Source organism: Myotis nattereri (genome assembly GCF_964212035.1).
Source record: "Myotis nattereri genome assembly, chromosome: 13".
In the NCBI taxonomy this organism is placed as follows: domain Eukaryota; kingdom Metazoa; phylum Chordata; class Mammalia; order Chiroptera; family Vespertilionidae; genus Myotis; species Myotis nattereri.
Genome location: NC_138088.1, coordinates 20,596,173 through 20,621,461, shown reverse-complemented (window position 1 = coordinate 20,621,461; position 25,289 = coordinate 20,596,173). Strand labels below are relative to the sequence as shown.

Here is a 25,289-nt window from a genome sequence, read left to right as displayed (position 1 = left end):
ACCAAGGGGATGGGCCGTTTCTATAATTTAATCACCGCACAGGGTCCAGGTAATGGGAGTGCCAGCAGGGATGAAAGTGGCCCCTCTTCCAGGAGCAACAGCGGTTATGAAAACCACTCTCTTTTTTTGTTTGTTTGTTTAATCCTCATCCAAGGATATTGTCTTCCTTTTTTTTTTTTAAGAGAATGGAAGGGAGGGGGAGAGACACAGAGAGAGAAACATGGTTGTGAGAGAGACACATCCATTGGTTGCCTCCTGCATGCACTCCGACCAGCGCCGGGGATTGAGCCTGCACCTGGCTGGAATCGAACCCGGGACCCTTCAGTTCGCAGGCCAGTGCTCTAACCACAGGGGAAAACTGGCTAGGCCTCTTTCTCTTTAAGGTTGTGACCTCTGCCCCCATGTGTGGGTGGACGGTGACGTCCCGTTATCTGTCCCCAGGATTATGATGCCAACATCGTGGCTGTGGTGAATGACACCGTGGGGACCATGATGACGTGTGGCTACGACGACCAGCATTGTGAAGTCGGCCTCATCATCGGTAACGTCTCCCGTTTCCTCGTCCCTTCCTTCGGCTGGTGTGTCCAGAAGGCGCCGCCGCCTCTCTGTGACTTGGTGTGTGGTCACGGCTTCTGCTCTTGTCTCTCTCCAAGGCACCGGCACCAACGCGTGCTACATGGAGGAGCTGAGGCACATCGACCTGGTGGAAGGCGACGAGGGGAGGATGTGCATCAACACCGAGTGGGGGGCCTTTGGGGACGACGGGGCCCTGGAAGACATCCGCACGGAGTTCGACCGCGAGATAGACCGGGGGTCTCTCAACCCGGGGAAGCAGCTGTGAGTGCCCCCCACCTTTCCGTACTCGTCATCTGTGTGCCTCAGGGGACGCTGAGCACGAGATTTGGGTGGGAGCTGAAAGGGGCAGAAAGCCCCGTGCCCACAAAGGGAAAAGCCCACCAGATTTGCACTGTCCGCCGCTCCTTTGGGGAGATACCCAGCTGCGGAGCCTGCACTGGCTCCTGCAAGCTCAGGGCCGCACAGAGGCCGTTCCAATAGGTCCTTGGGGTGGCAGGCGGGCATGTAGGACTCAGAAAGGCCCTCTCCTGCCAGGGATCCTCCGCACAGCGTGGCCGGGGCGGTCCTGTCTGGTCCTGTCAGGAGCAGGAACAATGAGAACGGTGTTCTCGGTGCCCGTGTTGACGATGAGGGCGGGCCGGGGCTCAGGTCCAGCGCCATCCTTGGCTTCCGGGCCCGCCTCTGAATGGAACAGGTTGTTTTGCTGTGTCACAGCCAGTGCTGGGCATGCCAGCTGGGCTCTCAGAGGACAGGCCAGCTGCCCGGGCATGGACCTGCCTCTCTGATCTGTTCAGCTCAGGGCTTTCTCCTGGCCCCTCGTCAGGGCACTGAACCCCCATTTTCAGCAGTTTCTCCCATGCAGCGCTGGGCTGCTGCAGTTACAGAGTCCACGCCTCCCAGGGGAGGCGAGAGGGGGGTTCACTCTCTATCGGCCTGTGGCTGAATGTGGCCAGAGCAGTGAGATGGCCTGCCCTGGAGTTGGGTGAGGTCAGTAGGGGAGAAGTGGGTTCCTCAAAGCAGAGTCTTCTTGGTCCTTTTGGCTGGAGAGGGAGACCTTGAATGCCAGGGAGTGACCAGAGACAGGGGTCCCGTGGAAATGGCTGCAGCTCAGCCCCATCATCTACCCAGCATCCCCTCCGAGAAGACATTTACCCTCTGAGTGGGAAACGGAGAGAATGCTCCCTGGCCACCTCCTTCCCACAGGCCTGGGCCATCTCTCCGAGAGAGTGATGAGGATGAAAAGCCATTTAAAAGTACAGCATCAGCCTGGCTGGTGTGTCTCAGTGGTTGAGCATTGACCTATGAAACAGGAGGTCATGGTTCAATTCTCGGTCAGGGCACATGCCCAGGGTTGTGGGTTCGGTCCCCAGTGTGGGGTGTGCAGGAGGCAGCCAGTCAGCGATGCTCTCTCATCATTGATGTTTCTATCTCTCCCTCTCCCTTCCTCTCTGAAATAAATTAAAAAAAAAAATTTTAAGTATAGCATCAAGTTCTGTAAGAGATGAGCATATTCTGCTCATTTCTAAGTCCTAACGTTTCTGCTAAGTCCTTCCCTGCCTGCCCCTGGGTGCTCGCCTCCGGTTGACCATCCTGGGCATGGGTGTGGGGTCTAGATGACCCCGGGCATCCCCTTGTTGCTTATTCACACGTGTGTGGTCTTGCCTGCCAGCGAGGCTGCGAGCTGGTGAGGGATGGGTCCGCATCTCCTGTGTCTGTCCCACTCCCCCGAGTTGCCCAGTGGTGGGTACGTCGGAAGGGCCTAATGAGTATCTGGGTGCTCTTCTCCTGCAGGTTTGAGAAGATGATCAGTGGCATGTACCTGGGGGAGCTGGTTCGACTGATCCTGGTCAAGATGGCCAAGGAGGGCCTTTTATTTGAAGGGCGGATCACCCCAGAGCTGCTCACCAGAGGGAAGTTTACCACCAGTGACGTGTCAGCCATTGAAAGGTAGGTGCTGTCTCTGAGGCTCCCCGGGGGCCGTGGGGGCCGAAGAGCCACAGTCCCTTGTTACCTTGTTACCTGGTTTGGTGGGCGTCTCCCTCAAGAGCGCAGGGCTTCCTGGTCCATCTCTCCTCTCTTAGCTGTCCCGCCTGGGCTGGCCTCCCTGCAGGTACCTGGAGTCAGCTCATTAAAGAATGGTAGTCCGGCCAGCATGGCTCCGTGGTTGAGCATCGACCCGTGAACCAGGACGTCACAGTTCGATTCCCGGTCAGGGCACATGCCCGGGTTGTGGGCTTGATCCCCAGTAGAGGGTGTGCAGGAGGCAGCTGTTCCATGATTCTCTCTCATCATTGATGTTTCTGTCCCTCTCTCGCTCTCCCTTCCTCTCTCTGAAATCAATAAAAACTTTTTCTTTTTTAAGAAAAAGAATGTCCTACTCAGCAGCATATGCTTCATGGATGACATAGTTACAGAAGCAGCCCCCTTTTCTCTCCCCTCCCCCCACAAAAGGGTGAGATGAGAGGTGATCCTAGTGGTGAACAAGGAGCTGACCGAGCCCAGGGCCTGGATTTGGAATTGCTCCTTGGGATATCAGGACCTTCTCCAGACTATGTTCCACGGAACCCTAGTGACTCAAAATAGTTAGGTGTTCCTTGGAGAAAGGGTTCTGTGGCCAGTAGGGTTGGGAAATACTGCATATTTATCTTTTAGGGATTTACAGTGTCTTAGCATATTAAAGAAAACCCAGCTCACTTTGGTTAGCAGCCAGAACACATGTTCCCTGGCTCAAGTTTGAGAAACATTGGTTAACACTTGAGACAGGACAGATAGACACAGAAGAACAGAGTCCAGCCAGCACCCTGGCTGCTACCTCTTGGCCTCAACATGAGGAACCCCTGCTGTGGTCCTGGAAACGCAGAGAGAGCCAGTGCTTCGTAGCTCCGGCTCCACGGAGGAGATGCGCGTGAGCTGTCTTTGTGGGCGGAGGAGGCTGATGGAAGTGGAAAGGAGCCTGTCTGGGCCTGCTGTTCTGCCACAGGAAGTACTGGCGTTTGGCCGAGGAGGGATTGGTGCTGCGCTACCACAAGCAGAGAGCTTGGGACTGTTTCCAGCCAACTGTCCTGCAGGTCGCCTGGTCAGCTGCTGGGAGGGGAGGGACAGGATGCTCATGGCTTGTCTTCAGACTCACTGACAAAGTCAGGAAATGCCTGCCTTCCTCTTGGCCTGTGTCTCGTGTTGGCTTTTTGGTGACCAAGAAACAAAAACCCACTTGAACTCTAGCTCCAGAAAACCTGTATATTGTAATAAAGACTTTCTTAAAAATGCCTATTAAAGGCATTCTGCAAGGGCAGATGTTAGAAGCATTCTTTTAAAGTCAGGAGCAAGACAGTGTCAACCCGTTTTTGTTCAGCGTTGCCCTGGAGTCTTGGCTAGTGTTTAAAGAATAAGAGCGCCCGGCCGCCGTGCTCCGTGGATGGAGTGTCGGCCCTCAGACTGAAGGGCCGCAGGTTCAGTTACAGTCAAGGGAAACATAGCTGGGTTGCAGGCTCGATCCCGGCCCATGTCTCTCTCGCATCGATGTTTCTCTCTCTGTCTCTTCCCCTCCCTTCCACTCTCTCTAAAAATCAATGGAAAAATATCCTCAGGTGAGGATTAACAACAATAGATAAAAGAATAAGAAAGAGAAAAAGAAATTCCAAGCATAAGAATAAAAAAAAAGAGGAGGTAGACCTGTCATAATTTGTAGATGGTAATTGTCTGTATGAAACACAGACATAGCTAGGCAAGTGACTAGGACAGTGGTTCTCAACCTTCCTAATGCCGCGACCCTTTAATACAGTTCCTCATGTTGTGGTGACCCCAACCATAAAATTATTTTCGTTGCTACTTCATAACTGTAATGTTGTTACTGTTGTGAATTGTAATGTAAATATCTGATATGCAGGATGTATTTAGGCGACCCCTGTGAAAGGGTCGTTCGACCCCCAAAGGGGTCGTGACCCACAGGTTGAGAACCGCTGGACTAGGATAACCGGAGAGGTTAGGAAGGTGTCTGGAGAGAAGATACAAAAGTCAATTGTATTTCTATATATTGGCAATAATGAAAATAGGTATACTGGTATATGTTTAAAATAAATCTTTAATTTTAGAATAATTTTAGATTTACAGAAAAATTCTAAGGCTAGTACAGAATGCTTCCACAATCCCTCACGCAGTTTTCCCATTGTTAATATCTGACTTTGCTATGGTACATTAAAGGGGGGAAAAAGACACACACACACACACACACACACACACACACACACACACACACACGAGGCCTGATGCACGAAATTCGTGCAAGAGTAGGCCTTCCTTCCTCCAGCTGCCGGCATTGGCTTCCCTCTGGCACCCGGGCCCCGGGCTTCCCTTGCAGCCCCGGCTTCGTCCTGAAGCACGTCCGGTCTAATTAGCATATCACACTTTTATTATTATAGATATAAAAAGACACCATCTATAATGGTAACAAACTGTAAAGTACCTTGGAACCACTTCAACAATAGCTATACAAAGCGGGTGTGCAGAAAATGACAGTTTGATTGGAAAGCACCGAGGAAGAATGTGGGAGCAGCAGCTCACAGACCGGGAGACCGGGCGACTCCCCCGGGCCCCTGACTCCGAGCCCCGGGGTGGGAGCAGCTGTCTGTCCACCTGTTCAGCGGCCCTGCGGTCTCGCCTCTCCACTTCTCCCATGTGCATGTCATCACCCAGCAGAGCACCCTTTTTCATAGCCTGACTGGTGTTTCTTGTGGAGGAACCCCTCTTCACGCTCCTTTCCGTCTTCGCACCATGCCGCACACCCCGGGGAATGGCGGGCACCTCCCCAGACCCTGGGCCCTCCGTGCTCTGCGCTGCCCGGCGAGGACCCTCACTCACAAGAGGCCCTCTCACTTCACAGGAATAAGGAAGGCCTCAGCAATGCCAAAGACATCCTGACCCGCCTGGGAGTGGAGCCGTCCGATGTCGACTGCGTTGCCGTCCAGCACGTGTGCACCATCGTCTCGTTCCGCTCTGCCAACCTGGTGGCTGCAGCGCTGGGCGCCATCTTGAATCGCCTCCGAGATAACAAGGGCATCCCCAGGCTGCGGACCACGGTTGGTGTCGACGGGTCTCTTTACAAGATGCACCCACAGTGAGTCTGCCCTTTGCTGTCATTGGCATCAGTACCCGTCTGGGCTAAGGACCTGCTCCAGAGGTCAGGCTTTTGCACCCAGTGGGAGTTTTTTTTGGCGGATAAGACAATGCTTGGTTCTGGCCAGAAAGGTCAGGGTCGCCCACTTGGGAAGTATCCGGCCCTCAGCCATTTCTCGTTGGTGTTGCTTCTGCCCGGCACTGTCGCCTCTCTCATTTCGTGAGCTTTGTTAGTGATTCCTGCAGCTGCCAGAACGCCGGGTGGGATGTGTCTGCATCTTCAGTTCTCCTGCTTGTCCTCATGTCATCAGGCACCTTGATCCTCACGGACGCTTGGGTCTTAGGTGCAGCGTCTACATTCCTGATGTAGAAGCTCCTGTGAAAGCCCCGCAGACATTACCTTTTTAAACGGGCAGCGTGCTGACACTTTGCCTCAGAGCCAGAGGGAGATGGAAGCTGGAAGCGGTCCCCACGGAGGATGAGGGCCTCGGCCCCGGGCTGCCTCCTTGTCTGTAGGACGCCTCAGCTTCCACAGCCCTCGGGGGCCACTAAGAACATGGCTTTCCCCTTTTAAAAGGCCAGAGGTGAATTCTAAGTCTTTATGCTGAGTTTGAACGATGACTCCCTAGCACAGTGATGGCGAACCTATGACACGTGTGTCAGAGGTGACGCGAACTCATTTTTTTGGTTGATTTTTCTTTGTTAAATGACATTTAAATATATAACATAAATATCAAAAATATAAATCTTTGTTTTACTATGGTTGCAAACATCAAAAAATTTCTATATGTGACACGGCACCAGAGTTAAGTTAGGGTTTTTCAAAATGCTGACACGCCGAGCTCAAAAGGTTCGCCATCACTGCCCTAGCCCATGACTTCTGTGCGGAATCGCAGGTGCTTTTCCCACAGGACGTGAAGTGCAGGTGAAGGGGCCCGCAGGTAGATGCTCACCTTCACACCCAGTTCTAGTGCCAGTGAAGCAGAGGCTGGCTTACACGGAAGGAGGTGCGTGGTGCTGGGGATAGGCTTTGAGCAAGTTAGATATTATTACCTGTAGGGTCATCGTTTTACTTCTTTGTATTTTTTGTGCATTTTTGGCATTGAAACGAGCCATCTTATCTTGGTGGGGAGTTGGAGAGGATTTCTTAGCAAATGTTTAGACAAGAAAGCTTAGAGATTTGCAACGTGAGATTTAAAAAGCTTTTTAAATTGTAGTAAAAACACATAATATATAACTCACTCTCTTAACCAGTGTTGAGTGTACAGTTCAGCAGCATGAAGTACAGTCACGCTGTGGAGCTGCTGCCACCAGCCAGCCATCTCCAGAACTCTTCACTTGCAGCATCACGTTTAACCAGTGAACTGCCAGGCGTCTGCAACGGGGACCATCCCCGCACTCCCCGCTATTTCAAATTCAATTGTGTCTATAGACGCTTATGGCGTACAGAGGGTTAAAAAATAACTGTGGTTAAGTGTTTCTTATCTCAGAAGGAACATATATTCGGTCTAGACACTGGAGATAATTACAAAAGTTACACAGAGCACAGAAGTCATTTCTAACCCCGCCCCTGGAGTTGACCCCTGTTAGTGTTTCGGGGTTCCCGCTTCCCCGTTTCCTTTGGCAGGCAGCCCTCCCCACTTACAACAGACACAGACTCCGAGGAAGTTCTGTGTCCCAGCGAGTCCTGTCCTCAAGTCCTCTTCTAGCCGCTGAAAATGCCCAGACCCTGGGGTGGGGGAAGGACCACGTGGACATAAAAAGCAAGAGTGATCATCCAGCCCTCGTCCTCATGCCAGTCACTGATCTAAGCATTTCATGAATGCCTTTAGTTCCCGCACGTCGCTGGCAGCCAGGCACTGTCATCCTCTGAACTCCAGGCCCGCGATGGGGAAGTGCCGGGGCTCACGCAGGCTCTCTCCCCATGTGACACGCCAACTCTGGGCTCTGAGCTCTATGCTGCCTCTCCTCTTGTCGTGGTGGAGGACAGAATCCCCTGTGGACCCAGAATTTCCATATCCGATGCTCGTGTAATAATGAGAATCCTCTCCTTGTTTTGTGTGACTATGAGTGATTTTGTCTTTCTTTTCCGCTTGTCCACATTTAACTTTTCTACAGTGGGTGTGTATGACTTGTATAATGAGAAGAGCAAGCGTAGAAAATGGAATTAAAGTGTGAGAAAAGAAAGAGAGGGGGTACAGGAGGTTCCTGAGAGATGGCTCAGTTCAGCTCTTGTGCCCCCTCTGCGCCTCCCTCCCCTCCAGATATTCTCGACGTTTCCACAAGACCCTGAGGCGCCTGGTGCCCGACTGCGACGTGCGTTTCCTCCTCTCGGAGAGTGGCAGCGGCAAGGGGGCAGCCATGGTGACCGCGGTGGCCTACCGCCTGGCTGAGCAGCACCGGCAGATAGAGGAGACCCTGGCGCACTTCCGCCTCACCAGGGAGATGCTGCTGGAGGTGAAGAAGAGGATGCGGACCGAGATGGAGATGGGGCTGAAGAAGAAGACCAACGATAAGGCCGTGGTGAAGATGCTGCCCTCCTTCGTCCGCAGCACTCCGGATGGGACCGGTGAGGCCTCTGCTGGGGCCCCCGTGCCCTCCTGCTTCTCACACCAATGACCAAGGCACAGTGGGCAGCAGGGCGGTTGGCTTCTCCGGTGGATGCATTGGCACTGGGGTTGCGTGGTTTTGGCAAGAGCCAGAAACTCACTCACTCACTTTTTCATTTTTATCGCTGACTTGCCCGTGTGTGACTCAGGGCCGTGGACTTCCCTGGTCGGGCCTCCTGGGCAGGCGCCTTCTCTAATACCACAGCCTGCTGGGAATGACACAGTGTTCTTCCAAGAACGGAGCTGGGCAAACCCTGCTCCCCGAGATGCTATAGGTTGTCTCACAAACACGGTAAACCGGTAGGATAAACACCCACGCACCCCTCCTAAGCCCTGATGGTGTGCATGAGGCAGACGGGCCCAGGGATTGTCACACCCAGGCAGATTGAGAGCAGCGGTCAGCCCTTAGCGCTGACCTTGCTGGGTGTCGTCGGAGCTGACCACTGTGGGGACTCCAAAGGGCTTCTCGGGTGGGTCCGTGGAGTAATGAATGTGTGTGACATGAAGATGTCCCACGTGTAAGTTATTTTATATCGTTGCATTGGAAACCACTCTGAACCTAGTGTCTTAATGCAGCAACCATTCATTATTGCCTGTGAGTCTGTGGGTCAGCAGTTTATGGTGGCCCATCTGGGCCAGGCTCGGCTGATCTTTGCTGGACTCACTCATGTGTCCGCAGTCACTGGTGGGTCAGCTGAGGGGCCTCCCTCACATGTCGAGCAGTTGGTTAGCAGCAGCTGGGGTGCAGGAGAGCCTGGCCACGTGTCTCACCCTCCAGTGGGCCACAGGGCTTGTTCACGTGGTAGCGGCAGGGTCCACAAGGGAGAGGGAAGACTTTGAAGCCTCTTGGAGGTCTGAGCTGGGAGTGGCTCAGCTTGGCTTCTGCCACACTGTTGGCCAAAGCAAGTCACTGGCCAGGCCAGATACCAGGGGACGAGAAATAGACTCTCCCTTTTAATGGGAAGAACTGCAGTCACTTTGCAAAGAAGCATGTGGACAGGGAGGGGAATGATGGTGGCCATGTGTGCAAGCTGACAAATGTTACTAATCTTTGTATGAGGTTTCTAATAATTAGGTTGTTGCCAGGCTTTTCAATAACCCTGGCGAAGTTTGTTGTGAAGATTGGTTCCTCTCTGGGGCCTTTTGTCCTTCTAGTGTGGCTCACAGGTTGTGGTGGTCAGTGAGTGAGTGGCCACCCCTCTCTGAGCCTGAGCTGTGTCCTGGAGGAGAGACTTGTAGCTTCTCCCCTTTATTTAATACTAGAGGCCCGGTGCACAAAAATTTGTGCACTCAGGAGGGTTCCTCAGCCCTCTCACAGTCTGGGACCCCTTGGGGAATGACCACCTGCTGGCTTAGGCCAGCTCCCCGGGGGATTGGGCCTAAGCTGGCAGTCAGACATCCCTCTGGCAGCCTGGGAGCCCTCAGGGGATGTCCACTTGCCAACCGGGAGCAGGCCTAGCTGCAGTCGGACATCCTTAGCTCTGCTGAGGAGGTGAGAGAGGCTCCCACCACCACCGCTGTACTGGCAGCCGTCAGCCTGGCTTGTGGCTGAGCAGAGCTCCCCCTGTGGGAGTGCACTGACCACCAGGGGGCAGCTCCTGCATTGAGTGCCTGCCCCCTGGTGGTCAGTGTGTGTCATAGTGACCAGTCATTCCCAGTCTTTCTGTTGTTAGGGTCAGCTTGCATATTACCATTTTATTATATAGGATAGAGACCTGGTGCATAGGTGGGGGCCGGCTGGTTTGCCCTGAAGGGTGTCCCGGATCAGGGAGGGGGTCCCGCTGGGGTGCCTAGGCAGCCTGGGTGAGGGGGCTGATGGGTGTTTTCAGGCTGGTCATACCCCCTTCAGGGTGGGGGTCCCCACTGGGGTGCTTGGCTAGCCTGGGTGAGGGGCTGATGGCTGTTTGCAGCTGGTCACACCCCCTTCAGGGTGGGGGTCCCCACTGGGGTGCCTGGCCAGCCTGAGTGAGGGGCTGATGGCTGTTTTCAGGCTGGCCACACCCCCTTTAGGGTGGGGGGCCCCACTGGGATGCCTGGCCAGTCTGGGTGAGGGACTGAGGGCTGTTTTCAGGCTGGCCAAGCCCCCCCGGCGACGGAAGCTCCCAGCCTCTCCTTTTTTTCTTCTTCTTTTTTTTTTTAACTCTGGGATTTATTTACCCTCTATAATTGAAACTTTGTAGCCTTGAGAGGAGCTCAGAACTGGCCAGGGTGGGCGGGAGTGAAGCTTGGCTTCCTCCATCGCCAGGGGCAACCCAAGCCTCCTGCTTGCTCCAGCTCCGTGGCCACAGCTGGCTGAAAGCGGGTATCTGGGGTTTATTTACCTTCTATCATTGAAACTTTGTTGCTTTAAGTGGAGCTCAGAGCTGGGCCGCAGCAGGTGGGAAGCTTGGCTTCCTCCATCATTGGGGCAACCAAGCCTCCTGCTTGCTCCAGCTCCATGGCTGCCGGCTGCCATCTTGGTTGGGTTAATTTGCATATAGTTGCTCTGATTGGCTGGTGGGGGTGGCTTAAGGTGTAGCAAAGGTATGGGCAATTTGCATGTTTGTCTTTTATTAGTGTAGATGGGGGTTTTCCCCTTGAAAGCCTGGAGTCTTAGGGTCACTGGCTGCCAGGAGGCACTTGGCTGTTTCCTGAGATTCTTTCTGTTCTTGACTACGACAGAGAATGGTGACTTCTTGGCCCTGGATCTTGGAGGAACGAATTTCCGCGTCCTGCTGGTGAAAATCCGTAGTGGGAAAAAGAGGACGGTGGAGATGCACAACAAGATCTATGCCATTCCCATCGAAATCATGCAGGGCACTGGGGAGGAGGTGAGGCGGTGTTGCTTTCTACACCACCATGGTGTGTATGTGTCACACAGCCGGTGGCAGTGGTGGTCCCCAACACCTGCCATGTGATGCCTGCAGCCGGGCAGGTGTCCTTGTGGCCCGAAAGCAGCAGGCACTTTCAGCCACACTGGGCTTACGATGCTCAGGGGATCCCGGAGAGGGGGGCATGCTCTGATGTGTCAGGGTGTCGAGTGTTTCCTTCCACGACTCGCGTGGAGTAGGGTTCGGTATCTGAAAGAGGAGCCGCACAGCAAATGAGAGAAAAAGACACGAGATAATTTTGCAATATTGGGGGACCAGGCGGCAAGTCCCGAAGGACTTCTCCTCTCTGTGCTCAGGCCTCACCAAGCTTTTATTCATCTGGGATGCACCCATAGCATAGCCCTTAGGCAGGTGACCCCCTGCAACAGGCAGACTAGCCCATCAGCAAGGATTTACATAATAATAAATGGGGGAGTAGTTTCAGCTACCACTGTCTGGACAAACAGGTGGCGCCTAGCTCCGACCTTTGGGAGGGCTTCAAAGGCACCCAGCCTTCGGGGGGTTCTCTGTCTATGCTTATCAGATAGTGAAGGCAATAAACAGTTTCCCACATCAGGGTGAATGTCTGTGTGTGCGTCCGTGTACATTTGTATGAGTGCATTGAAAGTATGAAACCAGAGAACGCACATGTGATCCGCTCTTTCCTCCTCAAGCTGTTTGACCACATCGTCTCCTGCATCTCCGACTTCCTGGACTACATGGGGATCAAAGGCCCCCGAATGCCTCTGGGCTTCACCTTCTCGTTTCCTTGCAAGCAGATGAGCTTGGATGCGGTGAGTCAGGCACGGGGCAGCGCTGACCGTCCGGTGGCCAGTGCGAGCTGGCTCTGGGGGCCTTCTCCGGCCTCACTGTCATTCCTCAATGTCCTCACGGCCCCGATGGCACAGTCAGTGGGTGACCCAGGCTTTATGCCACACCCTCCAGGACATCTTCAGACTCTTATCATTTAAAGCATTTACCTGCGCGGGGAAGTATTTTGTCCTTCAGACAAGAAGAACCGCACCCTCCTCCATGTTCCCTGTTCCTCCTAGTGTTGTCCGGCTGTAGCACTTCCTACACTTACTAGTGTTTGTGTCTTTCTGCTGTGTTTATGCTTCTTGGGTGAGGACCTCTATTTCCCACATGCCTAGCACAGAGCTCTCAGAAGAAATACTTAATGAATGTTCAATAAGTGGGATGGAAAGGGGTTTAAGGCCACCGACTGCGTGGGTCAGTGCTGAGCACCTGCTGAGTACTAATGACTGGGTGGAGCTGAAGAGCACAGTGTCTGTCCTCAGGGAGCCTGCAGTCCCGAGGAGCCGGCCTCCCAGAGCCCAGCACTGTGCTAGGGGCGGTCAGTAAGTTGGCCATGTTCTGTGCAGAGGGAACCTATTTTGCAGCGTCACGGAGGCAAGACCAAGCCTGCCTTGCGGAAGGAGCCACAGTGCCTCTGCGTGTCACCGGTGATGCGTGGCCAGGGTGGAGGCCCTGGAGGGGACCTTACATCACGCTTGGCCTTGGGTCAGGCTTTGAAGCGTATGGTTGGCAGAACCAGGGAAGCTGGGTCGGGCACCTGCCTCTGGGAGCCAGTTAATGCAGTGACAGTGCTGACTTGGGGTTTTTCTCCTCTTAAGGCCTGTTAGGTGCCAGCAGTTGGATCCGTATAAGCTTGTTTTTTGCAGTTCACTTACACACCCACCAGCTGCATCGCTGCAGTCCATCCGTTTTACTTTAGGTAGTAATAGTGCTACTAAAAATGTGCATTTCTCCACTTAGGTTGTTGGCAGACTGTTCTTCAGGGGAACTAGTTGGTTAATATTCTATGCCTCAGTTTCTCCATCTGTGAAATGGGGATTGTAAACTGGCCGCTGTGAGGATGGTGAGGAGGAGTCGGGCCTGTGGAGGACTATTAGTATTTTATTGGTTTGTGCCTCCATTTTTCCAGCATAGTCTCGCTGTACATTCTCAGCAGATGTTTACTCAGGAAGGAATGGGGTTTTGTGCTGTAACTTCTCAGCACATAGTGACTCAGGAAGGAAAGGAATTGTGTGTTCTGCCCATAGAGGCTGATTTCACGGACTCTCCCTGTGCCTTTCCTGTTTCAGGGAATCTTGATGACCTGGACGAAGGGGTTTAAGGCAACCGACTGCGTGGGGCACGACGTAGCCACCTTACTACGGGAAGCAGTAAAAAGGAGAGAGGTAACTATTACAGAGATGTTTTCAAACATTTTTACTGTGCTTTTGGGTTATAAGAATCCTACTTGCTGATCATAAAGAATTCAAACAACCCAGAGGCACATGACCTGGGTAGAAGGTTCCCCCAACAGTCGGCAGTAAAACAGAGGTGAACAGTTTTGAGTTGTTAAAGGATAGTTTGCTTAAAAAGGTAAAATCACAACTCTCCTACAAAGAGCCTGGCACTATTGTCAGACCTGGTGTCCTCCTGTTGGACACAACAGTCCCACAGAACACAAGCATCATCGCAGCCTCTGGTGACCGCCATGGGACCGGGCAGCATGGGCGTGTACCTCCATCACAGCAAGCTCAGCACACACGCAGAGAGCTGCCCTGCTTCCCCCACAGCATCCAACCCAGACCAAAGCCCCCTTCTCTGACCCCTCCCTGAAGCCATCCACCGAGGCTCAAATCCTGGAAGAAGGGCTAACACGCTGAGACGCCCCACGGACGGTGTTCTCCCGGGTCGCCACCAGCCAGGAGTCTAGCTCTGTTCCACTACAGCTGTGTTTCTGTTGGCCTCTGGCCGGAGAACATTGACACAATAGAAAATGGAAAATTCCAGAGATTTTTTTTTTAACTCGTTAATTAATCAGGGAATCAGTAAGATGTTAAAACACACACCGGTTTAAACATTTCCAGCTTAAAAGAGCAGACAAATAAATACCTAGATGATCAGGAAGACTGAAGTGAATAGGTTTGAAGGAGGGATCGGTTGCACCTGCATACTAGCCAGCAGCTGGTATGTCATTGAAAAGAAACCCAATGATCTATTTTTGCCCATTTCACAACTCAATGTTAGTGTTCCCCCAACTTACTTTCCATGCATATCCCAACACACATTTTTTTTAAACTTGTAATCACACCATATAGGCTACATAACAAGTTGCTTTTCTAAATTTAACAGGAAGCAGGCATCTTTTCATGTCACTAGTTTTGCCCTCTGAAAGGCTATAAGGCTTTGAACTCCAAGAGCAAGAGCTTTTGGGCGAAGTCTCTGGCAGCCTTTTATCCGTTCAACAATTCCCCCTCGGCCGCCTCTCTAATAATACTTCCTTTCTGTAGATCTTAAACTGTAGCGACATCATTAATAGGAGGCGTTCAGTCAGTGAAGGAGCATTTGAGTGCCTTTTATGGGCTGGCGAGAAAACTGTTCCAGACGATGCCCCAGGAGCGTTCGGACTGTGGTGCAGACCCGTGAGCCTGGGAATTCCGGCCAGGCAGGGCGTCCCTCCCTAAAGCTCGCGCCCTGTCCGTTTCTCTCCCCAGGAATTTGATCTGGACGTGGTGGCTGTGGTCAACGACACGGTGGGCACCATGATGACTTGTGCGTATGAGGAGCCCACCTGTGAGATTGGACTCATCGTAGGTGGGTGTCCTGGAAGGTCTCTCTCCTCGGGGCAAGGAAGGCTGGGTTTTCCTGTTTCATGAGGCCTTGAACCGCAGCTCAGCCATCTGTGGGAGACAGTACCTGTCGGTCCTGTCCCCTTACCACCTCCAGAGTTGTATCCTTGACCGAGGCTACAGAGCCCTGCAGGGGCTCTCCCTCCCCAGCACCTACCACGTTGATAGTGACCAGATGGTCAAGAGCAGGGCTTTCCAGGGATGAGGCCTCACATGGCTCACGTGGCTCACGTGGCCGGGAGCACGGGGTGGGGGCCCGGGAGCACGGGGTGGGGGCCCGGGAGCACGGGGTGGGGGCCCGGGAGCACGGGGTGGGGGCCCGGGAGCTGGTATGGAGAAGCTCCAGCAGGTGTTGCCAGCCTGTGTCTGGGAAGGAAGAGGCGGGCTCCTCAGGCCTGACCGTGGGAAAGAGCTGGAGAGTAGTCTTGGGTGCCAGCAGCTCCTGCTTGTGAGCAGTCCCAGCCCCTGAAGCGGGTTGAGAAGGGTCATCTGCTGGCTTTGCAGGTTGTCCCCTTATAGCCCAAGCACATTAGGGGCTTGGGCCTCAAGAGCACTGGTTCCGGGAACATACTGACTTGGGCTGTGGGAAAACCACTTGTCTAATTGAACCTGCTCCTGGTGTCAGGGGGTGCTGGGAAAAGAACCCTGTTTCTTAGGTGCACCTGGCTGCGTGGGCCTTTCACTGAGTGCTGGGATAAAGCCGGGATAAAGCCCAGCCGGAGGCCCTGTGGTGCCAGGAAGGCCTTTTTATTGGCTAAACCACTCTGGGCTCCTATGGAAAATCAAAGAAGGAGGGAGCAGCTCCAGGTGAAAGCTTCTGGGGCCTGGCTTTGGGGCTCATTTGTTGTTTCTTCCTTTTTTGCAAAGCTCTCTCCACCCAACCCCTCCCTCCCTTCTCTTTATGAATGGACTTGGGCGTGAAATGCAAAGCCAGAGTGACACAGCATATTCTCCACTTCCTGGTCAGGCCTCACCTTCCTGCCTCACCTCCTGCCTGGGTGTCAGGGCAGCCCATTTAGCTGTTCCTGGCACGAGAGGTGGGTGGGGTGGGGGTGGGGGTTCTCCACAGCTCCAGCTGCCTGCAAAGCCACATTTTACTTCCCTGCTCATCCATCTCTCTGCTCAGAACTCCCAGGGGCAGAAAGTATGATTTTCATGCTCTGGTTTTCTTTGCACCCACTTCCATTTCTCAGTTTTACATTTTAGGTGAAAGGAAGCTGAGAAAACAAAAATAATCCCATTATACAGCCAGAGGCTTGTGAATTCTGCTTCAGCTTCTTTAATGGGTTTGGCAACGACCAAAGCCCTTTGGGTCTAGCCCAGTGGTCAGCAAACTGCGGCTCGCGAGCCACGTGCGGCTCTTTGGCCCCTTGAGTGTGGCTCTTCCTAAGCCTTAGGAGTACCCTAATTAAGTTAATAACAGTGTACCTACCTGTATAGTTTAAGTTTAAAAAATTTGGCTCTCAAAAGAAATTTCAGTCGTTGTACTTTTGATAGGTGGCTCTGTTGACCAATGAGTTTGCCGACCACTGGTCTAGCCAGTGGGGATGCCCTTGCGTTCCCTCATGTTGAAAGTCCGTCTGTGTCTGCATTCTGCCTGGCTGATGGTGCGCCAGGGCCTTGCTACTGAAAGTGTGGTCCCTGGGCCAGCAGCCTCGGCACCACCTGCGGTGTGTCAGAAATGCAGAGTCTCAGGCCCCACCCCAGACCCGAATCGAAATCTGCATCCTCACTAGCAGGCTTTCCAGGCGATTCAGGAGCATATCTAACATGTCTTCACTAAGGCCTCCTTGGTTAGTTGGTTGGTTTTTGTTTGTTTCATCCTCACCCGAGGACATGCGTGGAGAGAGGAAGGGAGAGCGAGAGAAAAATAAACGTCGGTCCATTGTCTTCCGTATGCACCCCAGTCAGGGATTGAACCAAAACCCAGGTTTGTGTCCTGTCTGGGAATCAAACCGGCAACCTTTTGGTTCAATGGACGATGCTCAACCAACTGAGCCAGCCCAGTTGGTTGGTTTTTAAATTTCCAGTCCATTCACTGAGACAAAGCCAGTGACCACAAGCTTGGATATCATGGCAATTAAAACTCTGTGAAAGCTTTCAATGACTTCCTCTCAATTTCTCTACTTAACTCCTCATGGATGAGAACAGCAAACAGTTTGTGTCCCACTGGGTCCTTGGGGGCCACAGTCTGAGTCGCCTGCTCTGGGGCAGTTCAGGGATGGATATCAGAGGCTCCTGAGCTCCTGGAATCTTTAGGTCCTATCGTGTGTGTCCAGTGTGTGGTGCACCCAGGGACAAGGTCCTCAGGACAGTCGTCCGGTTTTCAAAAAGGTCTGTGATGCCAAAATGGTGAGGGATCATCACGTTAGAAAGACACCTTGAAATGCTGAGGACAGTGCCCTTTGGTGCCTCACTGTGGGCTTCATTCTGGAACACGTAGGAGAGGTTATTGAGCAGCCGAGGTCCATGACCATCCTTGATAAGAAAAGATAAGTGGTCTTGGCCGATTTGGCTCTGGATAGAGCATTGGTCTTCTGGTTGAAGGATCCCGGGTTCGATTCTGGTCAAGGACACGTACCTCGGTTGTAGGCTCAATCCTGGCCGGGTCAGAGCACGTGCCGGAGGTAACCAGTCAGTGTGTCTCTCTCACATTGCTGTTTCTCTCTCTCTGCCTCTCCCCCTTCCTGCCACTCTCTCTAAAAGTCTATGGGAAAATATCCTCGGATGAGGATTAACAACAACAAAACAGCAAAAGAAGAAAAGATAAGTGGACATCTATGGTATAATAGTAGACAGCCCCCTAATATTGTGTGCGTGTGTGTGTGTGTGTGTGTGTGTGTGTGTGTGTGTAAAAAGAGGAAGAGGGAGCAGGAGTGGGAGAGAGAAATATCCTTTCATTCTAATAAAGCCTAAATGTCCGCCATTGAAGATACATCCCTTTATTGTATCCCTTCATCTTCTCGTCAAATGAATACAGTCCTGCCTGGGCAGGAAACAGAGGAGGCTCTTGGCATTGATGTCCTCGTACAAAGCGCGTTGATCAAATGCTCTCTGGGTGGCTTAGATCTGACTCTCCTTCTATATTTTGAGATTTTTCTGGAAAACTTTGGGAAAGTGACGCTATTACTTTGCTCATCTCAAAAGCTCACTCCTATCTGGAACCCCAGGCCAATTCCCTCCCCCTCGTGTGTTGCAGGGACTGGCAGCAATGCCTGCTACATGGAAGAGATGAAGAACGTGGAGATGCTGGAGGGGAACGTGGGGCGGATGTGTATCAACATGGAGTGGGGCGCTTTCGGGGACAACGGGTGTCTGGATGACATCAGAACGGAGTACGACGTCCTGGTGGATGAGAACTCTCTGAACGCTGGGAAACAGAGGTAATTCTGCTTGTTGGAGGAGACGCATAGGGGGTCGGGACAGGGAGGACGTTCTGCCTGTTACAGTCAAAGGTGCTTCTCGGGAGAGTGGGGTCTACGCAAGGCTTGGAGACCGGTCCCTCCCTCGGGTGTCCTCCTGACCGTGGCTTTTGGCCCAAGGGGAGCAGGAATGGGGGATGGGCCCCCAACATGGGACAAGAGGGCCCTGGTTGATGTCCTCTCCAGGTGCCTCTTCCCATTAGTGACCGTGTTCATCCTGGAGCATCCCAGCCTTCCTCTTGGTCAGTAGGTTTTGTCTTGTTTAGTGGAAGTAGAGCACACCTGACCTGCAGCTGGCAAAGGGCAAGGGAAATTCAGACCTGCCAGTGGGGGTGGGGGTGGGGGTGGGGGTGGGGGTGGGGGTGGGGTGGCGTGGGGGCCTTCTGGTCAGGGGTGAGGCCGATGCGCAGTGCAGTTCATCCTTCCCGTAGGGGACCTCCTGCACCTCCTAGTGGCTGTTTGGAGCTTTTCAGCTTGGCCCTCAGGAGCCCTCCCTGAGATGGCAGTGTCCCCGGCATAGGGACCAGTGACTCATGTCTCAGTTCCCAGGATTCAGGCCGTCCTCTGCCATCAGCAGGATGTGTGGGTCTAAGCTGTGTCCGCAGGAGCAGACAGAAGGGCTGGGTAGTACCCCCCAAATGTAAGTTGTTCTCTAGGCCACCCTCAAGATTTCTGCCTCTTCCAGACCACCTATGTATTATTGTTTTTCTGTAATTCAGCCTTTACTTAAACATAATGAGGGAGGGGAAAAAAATCCCAGAAAATTCAATATTACCATAAACAGAGGATAATCATAAAGTGAAAAACATTATTCTAGCTACTGTTGCCTACCAAAGGCTCTAAACGAAGACCCCTTTGCTAAAAAGAGAGGTCAGCAGGGGTTGGAAGGGGTGAAAGCCATATTGGCCCCTAACTGAGAAGGTCTCCTTGATGGAATGAAAGGACTGGGTGGGACCTGATCATAACAGCACCAGTTCATGTTGTTTTACTCCCTGTGGACCACCTGAAATCTGAGTACGCAGATTACTCTTCCAGAGTAGCCAGACTTCCCAGCTTAGAGATGCTGGGGTTGGGTGCGTGTCATGGACGCATTTAAATCCTCTGTCATTTCTTGAGGCCCTTGAGCATGGAGAAGGCAGGAAATAAAACCCCAGGAGCAGCCGTAGGGAGTGCTGTGCCGCCTGAGTCCTCCAGCCAGCATGGTGTCATCGGGTCTGCCGGTGCTTGCCCAAGCACTCTGGGTTTTTGCAGAACCGTCCAACACTCTAGGAGGAAGTTTCCCCTTATTGTCTTCTTGTCCCTTTAAGACTCAGCCATTTGCTTATTGTGCAGATATTCGTTGAGCACTTGACAGAGAGCCTAGCGCTGTGCTGTGCTAGGCGCTTGGAGTCAGAGCTGAACAAGGCACACATTGTCCACCTCCTCGAGGCTCTGGCTGCAGGGATGATGAGCGGCAGCGGACCTGTGTGCCTTGTGAAGGACAAGGGAGGGGCACGGGGGTCCGAGATCTGCAGATACAACCTGGTCTGGGGAGGCAGTCAGGCCTCTGCAGATACAACCTGGTCTGGGGAGGCAGTCAGGCCTCTGCAGATACAGCCTGGTCTGGGGAGGCAGTCAGGCCTCTGCAGATACAACCTGGTCTGGGGAGGCAGTCAGGCCTCTGCAGATACAGCCTGGTCTGGGGAGGCAGTCAGGCCTCTGGAGAAGTGACGTTGGAGCTGAGAGCTGGAATGGGATTTTCTAGGCAGAGGCAGGAAGTCAGGTGAGGAGGGAAATGGTCCAGCACTTAGACACGAGTGCTGGTGGTTTCATTTCTGATGCCGGGGACGGTTAAGGATGCCTCAGTCCTTCCTGGCCTCACGCTCTGCCTCTGCTGGGGGCACAGGGCTCAGGGTGCGGATTGGTGATGCCCTTGACGGGCAGTCAGACACCCAGGGTGACTGTGAGACCGAAGGCTTCGCAGAGACACCCTCCTCCTGTTGCAGGTATGAGAAGATGATCAGCGGCATGTACCTGGGTGAAATTGTTCGCAACATCTTGCTCGACTTCACCAAGAAGGGATTCCTCTTCCGAGGGAAGATCTCTGAGCCACTGAAGACTCAGGGCATCTTTCAGACCAAGTATCTCTCTCAGATTGAGAGGTGAGTGGGGACGGGCTTTCCTGAAGGGCCTGTTCGAGGTCGACCTGGCCATGGGGTCACCAGGCACCATTTGTGAGATTTCTTTTCTCCTGCCATTTTATTATAAATGACTTTCCTTTTATTTGTCCTTTATGTTGGGGCATGATATTTGTTTGAAATTATGTGTGTAAATAGGTTATATGGACTCAATTTCAGGATAGTGAAGATGCATTACAGATATCTGTGTTGCAGGGACGTTGAGTCCTATAGAGCCCAGCACCACCGGTCCAGCCCCACCCTCATGCCATCTGAGTGGCAGCTGGGATCGAATAGCTTGCCCACCCCGTGTGCATGCCCCACAGCAAGCTGCCTCTGCCTTCCTCCCATTTTTCTCATATAAGCATTTCATCTCTGCTTTGCCATCTTTCATGGTGAGAGAAGGTGAAAGTGGTCTGCAAAAGCAAAAAAACAAAACAGGTGTGCAAAAACTACCTGTTTTTGCAGTGGTCGCAATAGCAACTCTAGTATTGGCTCCGCCGGGGCCTGCTCACTGCTTTCCCCCTGCCTGCGTAGCGGGGAGGAAACTTTCCCCTACTCTCCTCGGTTCTCTTAGCTTGTCTAATAATTAAATGTACACGACACAGATAAACAAGACAACATAAACTTCACTACGTATGTATGAATGGGAACTCCACATCCATGAGAAGGTCAGAAACAAAAAGTTACCATGAGGTATATGAGAAATCATAAAGAAAAAATTGCCAAATTTCACTAATAGCTTCTATAAGTTAAAAAAAATCAGTAATCAAACTCATAAGGCAAACAACAAACATTTGAACAAAGGAAACCATTTGCATTGTCTGTGATAAGATGCAGAGTGTGGCTCCGTTAACAAGAGCTCAGTCAGGTCTGGTCTTGAGATCTGCTCTGTCCCCCTGGCCGTGTGCGCTGAGTGAGTTACTCGGTTTCTCCCGGGCTCAGTTTCCTCATCTCTAAAATGGGAATGATGTTACATGTATTGGTTGGTCTGTATGAAGAGGAAACGTGTATGTAATGTGTGTAAAGCACCTGTCACACAGGAAGTCCTCACACAGGGCTGGCTGCTCTTATCACCGTTACTGTCATCATCATCTCTTTCAATTTAATAAGAATGAGACAAATATCCCAGGAGAGTAAGTCTTGGCATAATAGTTAGTTCCTATGGCCAGTAAACAAATGAAAAAATAAAATAAAAAAGGTCATCCTCACTCATAGAGAAGAATGCAAATGAAACCACAGCATGATGCCATTCTTACCAAATCGTCAGATGTTTTAAAAAGTGATCCTTTCCCTGGGGGACAAGGACAGCCAAGCACTGTGCGGCAGAGGGAGTAAAGTGATGCAACTTTCTGAAAGGCACTTGGCCATATATAGCAAAGATTTATAAAGAGGAAACGTCATTAGAATGTTACTTCCATCCTGGCTGGTGGCTCAGTGGTTAGAGCGTCGGCCCATGTTTTGATTCTCAGTCAGGGGCATGTGCTGCCTGGGTTGCAGATTCTACCCCTGGTCCCCGGGGTGCGTGCTGAAGGCATCCAATCGATGTGTCTCTCTCACACAGATATTTCTCTGTCTCCCGCTCTCCCTCCCTTCCCCTCTCTCTAAAAAAATCAATGGAAAAAATATCCTTGGGTGAGGATTAACAAACAGACAAACAAACAAAAAGTATGCTACTTCATAATAGCAGAAAATTAGAAAATTATAAAAAACTTAAACTTCTTTAAACTGGCTAAATAAGTTTGGTGTATCCCAGAATGGAATGCTTAGGTAAGAAGGTGGGAAATTGCTCAGATGTGTGAAGTAGGAAAAAAGCAATAAAGAAAACCACATGTAAAGGACAAGCCCGTGGTGCATATGAACAAAGACATTGTTTAAAGATATTAAGAAAAAAATAGGTTGGGAATGTTAATAGCATTTCCCCCAGTGTTGGGATTGTGGATGGCTTTCATTTTCCAATATTTATTTCTCTAGATTTGCCAGATTTTCTACAATTTAACAGGTAGTACTTTGGGGGAAGCATTTAAAAATTTACAAATAAATGTTACTTGGATGGGGAAAAGCCCCCATGACCTGTTCACGGGTAAGTACAGCGAGTGGGCTCCCGGCTGCTCTCGTGGGTCCTGCTTCTTGCAGCCTCCCGCTCTTGTTCCCACAGTGACCGCTTGGCGCTGCTCCAGGTCCGGGCCATCCTGCAGCAGCTGGGCCTGAACAGCACCTGCGACGACAGTATCCTCGTCAAGACCGTGTGCGGGGTGGTGTCCAGGAGGGCCGCGCAGCTGTGTGGTGCAGGCATGGCGGCCGTGGTGGACAAGATCCGAGAAAACAGGGGGCTGGACCATCTGGACGTGACCGTGGGCGTGGACGGAACGCTCTACAAGCTTCACCCGCAGTGAGTGGGGCTTCCGGTTGGGATGGGCAGAGCTCCCTGGGCTGCGAGGTCCTTTGATGGTTATGGGGCATCGGGATGTGAGTCCCACCAAGAAAATGCCTCACCTGACGGCTGTGTGCTCAGGGACTGGGGCTGAGCTGGGGTGAGGTCGTGGGCTGCTCTGAAGTTTAACTGAGAGAGGCAGATTAGCGCTTTACCTGGCCAGCTTACACCAGGGTTGTGGCGTGTCCCTCTCCCCGCTCCTCCTGGGCCCATTTAGGTCGGGCGGAGTCCAGGTGGGGAGCAGGAAAGGAGGGGGAGAGGGGTGTGGGCCGCCCCATCAGCCTGGGTAGCTGCAGCCTGGCCAGGAGGCTATTTGGTAAGTGGGGAGAGGGAGTGAAGGAAATGGGGAGGAGGGCTCATTGTCTTGTTCATCTGCTGAATCAGCTTGTCAGGAGACACAGGAGTCGTGTTGGCTCTGGGCTTGTAGCAGGGAGGGGGCTGGGGAGGAACTTCTTTCGGTCAAGTGCCCGACACCTCGTCTGCTCTTTGTGCCAAACGCGTCCCAAAACTTGGCTCTTGTGAATAGTGACCATATAATTTGCTGTCTGAACTCTTGGATGCTTTTGTCCACGAAGAGAGTGCTATTAATAATTACACTGGGACCATCCCAGCTACACCAGGCCATAATCTCACTCTACTTAACAGCAACGTTACCCAACTCATCGTGGGCACTTCCTGCTTCCCTCATGGCCTGGCTGGGGATGGACCGGTCTGTCTGGCTCCATCCCCACTTTCGTCTCTCCACCTTAATAGCCACCCTCTTCCTCACCTGAGGTAGCACCCAGGTGTGGTTTAGAGCTAGGCTTTGGAGCCATACACACCTGGATTTGATCCTGGCACCATCATTTGGAAGCCGTGTTCAGTTGCTCAGTCTTGCCAAGTCTCACCTTCCTCATGGGATAATGGCTGCTGGCAGGACTGGAAATTATGTCTATAAAGTGTAGGTAAATGGTAGGTGTTCCGCAAAGGGCAGTCCATGTGACCTCTGAGAGCCCCCATGTCCTGAGCATCCTCAGTCTGGTCTATCTCATTTTCAACAAAAAATGCAAGAACGTCGAGTCACCTCTCATTTAGAGATTCTCCTTCACTTCCTGGTGCTGGGCTGTAGCTGGTGATGGGCTGGGGGTCCGAGGGCTGCAGCTGTGGGCAGGTGATTTCCTGCATGGAGGCCCTCGCACAGCTCTTGGTTTTTGGCCCTCTAGGAACCTCAAGGTGTGTCTTTGAGGACAGGCATGTCTCAGTGTATTATTCATGCCCTGGCCCTTGTGTGCCGTACAGGGTAGTTTGGTTTTGATTCTCAGCTGAGAATTGTAATCATAGGATTGACTGTAAATCCACCTGCCACTCTCAATAAGCCACAGCTGCTGCTAAGCAGCCCCTCCTGTCTTGTTTGCCCTCCTTACTATTAGAGTCCTTTGGCATCTTCAGGTGGGTCCAGCATCTCTTTTCATCTCACCCTACCTACCCTTTTCTTCTCTTTTTTAGCTTCTCCAGAATCATGCACCAAACCGTGAAGGAACTGTCACCAAAGTGTAATGTGTCCTTCCTCCTGTCCGAAGATGGCAGCGGCAAGGGGGCTGCCCTCATCACGGCAGTGGGCGTCCGGCTCCGGAACGAAACGGGCAGCTAAGAGCCCCGGACCCCAGCCTGCTGCCCTTCCAACACTTACTTCTCTCTCCAAGCAGCGACCCCCCCGCCCCCCAATCTCCCAGCAAGTGGAGCTGGGAGACGCCAGCACCAGAGCCCGCCACTGCCACAGCGGGAGGAGAGCAAAGCCGACCACTGGCGCCTAACGTAGGGTACAGAATCGAGTGTGTGCTGTTGATAATACCTCTCACCTCCCGGCCCTCCGCACCTCCCTGCCACTCTGCATGAGTTGATTTCACCCTGGCCGTCTGTTCCCCACGTGTGAAGTGTCATGGCGTCCATTCTAATTTATGCATTCATCCAACATTATTTATTGGCCTGAGATGACAAGTCACACCATCCGACAGGCCTCATGGGCGTCTGCAGCCCGTCCTTGGGGACGAACCCCTGTGTGAAATGTATTATCACCAGCAGACACTGCCTGCGCTCCGCCCAGGGGCGCTCGCCGCCTCCTCCCATCCCAGCACCCACTGCTGGCCTCCCAAGGTTCCCGTCCGGGCGTGTCCATGCCTCTGGGTTGTGTGTCTGTGGACCTGGTCGTAGCCACGTTGTGACTGTCTTGCATTCTGTCTGGGGGGGAGGTGCGCGGTCCTGTGGCAAAGTGTCTTGTCTCCTCTGTAAAAGGAACCAACCAACAAAACAGTGCCCTCATTGGAATGTCCCTTCGCTTCTGTGAGCCATGTCGTATGACCTAGTAAACTTTGTACCAGTTCAAAGACCTGAGTGATGCTTGATGGCCGGGGACCGGGGAGGACATGGAGCGGCAAAAACCAAACCCTGGGGATTTTTGTGGCTGCCTGGTCAAGGGGGGAATTGAGGTGAAGATCGCGTGCTTTAGCCCCC

General features: G+C 52.6%; 1 protein-coding gene across 1 annotated transcript in view; it reads left to right on the top strand.

Moving 5' to 3' along the window:
- HK1 (hexokinase 1) overlaps nucleotides 1–25,160 on the top strand; it is a 59,661-nt gene extending 34,501 nt beyond the window's left edge. The window contains exons 6-18 of the mRNA XM_081105000.1: nucleotides 442–541; nucleotides 654–837; nucleotides 2,368–2,523; nucleotides 5,456–5,689; nucleotides 7,953–8,257; nucleotides 10,959–11,107; nucleotides 11,821–11,940; nucleotides 13,252–13,347; nucleotides 14,653–14,752; nucleotides 17,987–18,170; nucleotides 20,195–20,350; nucleotides 22,524–22,757; nucleotides 24,285–25,160. Of these exons, the coding sequence (XP_080961126.1) occupies nucleotides 442–541; nucleotides 654–837; nucleotides 2,368–2,523; nucleotides 5,456–5,689; nucleotides 7,953–8,257; nucleotides 10,959–11,107; nucleotides 11,821–11,940; nucleotides 13,252–13,347; nucleotides 14,653–14,752; nucleotides 17,987–18,170; nucleotides 20,195–20,350; nucleotides 22,524–22,757; nucleotides 24,285–24,429 (2,163 nt within the window). The 3' untranslated portion in view covers nucleotides 24,430–25,160. The remainder of the gene's footprint in view (nucleotides 1–441; nucleotides 542–653; nucleotides 838–2,367; nucleotides 2,524–5,455; nucleotides 5,690–7,952; nucleotides 8,258–10,958; nucleotides 11,108–11,820; nucleotides 11,941–13,251; nucleotides 13,348–14,652; nucleotides 14,753–17,986; nucleotides 18,171–20,194; nucleotides 20,351–22,523; nucleotides 22,758–24,284) is intronic.
- The last annotated feature ends 129 nt before the right edge of the window (nucleotides 25,161–25,289 follow it).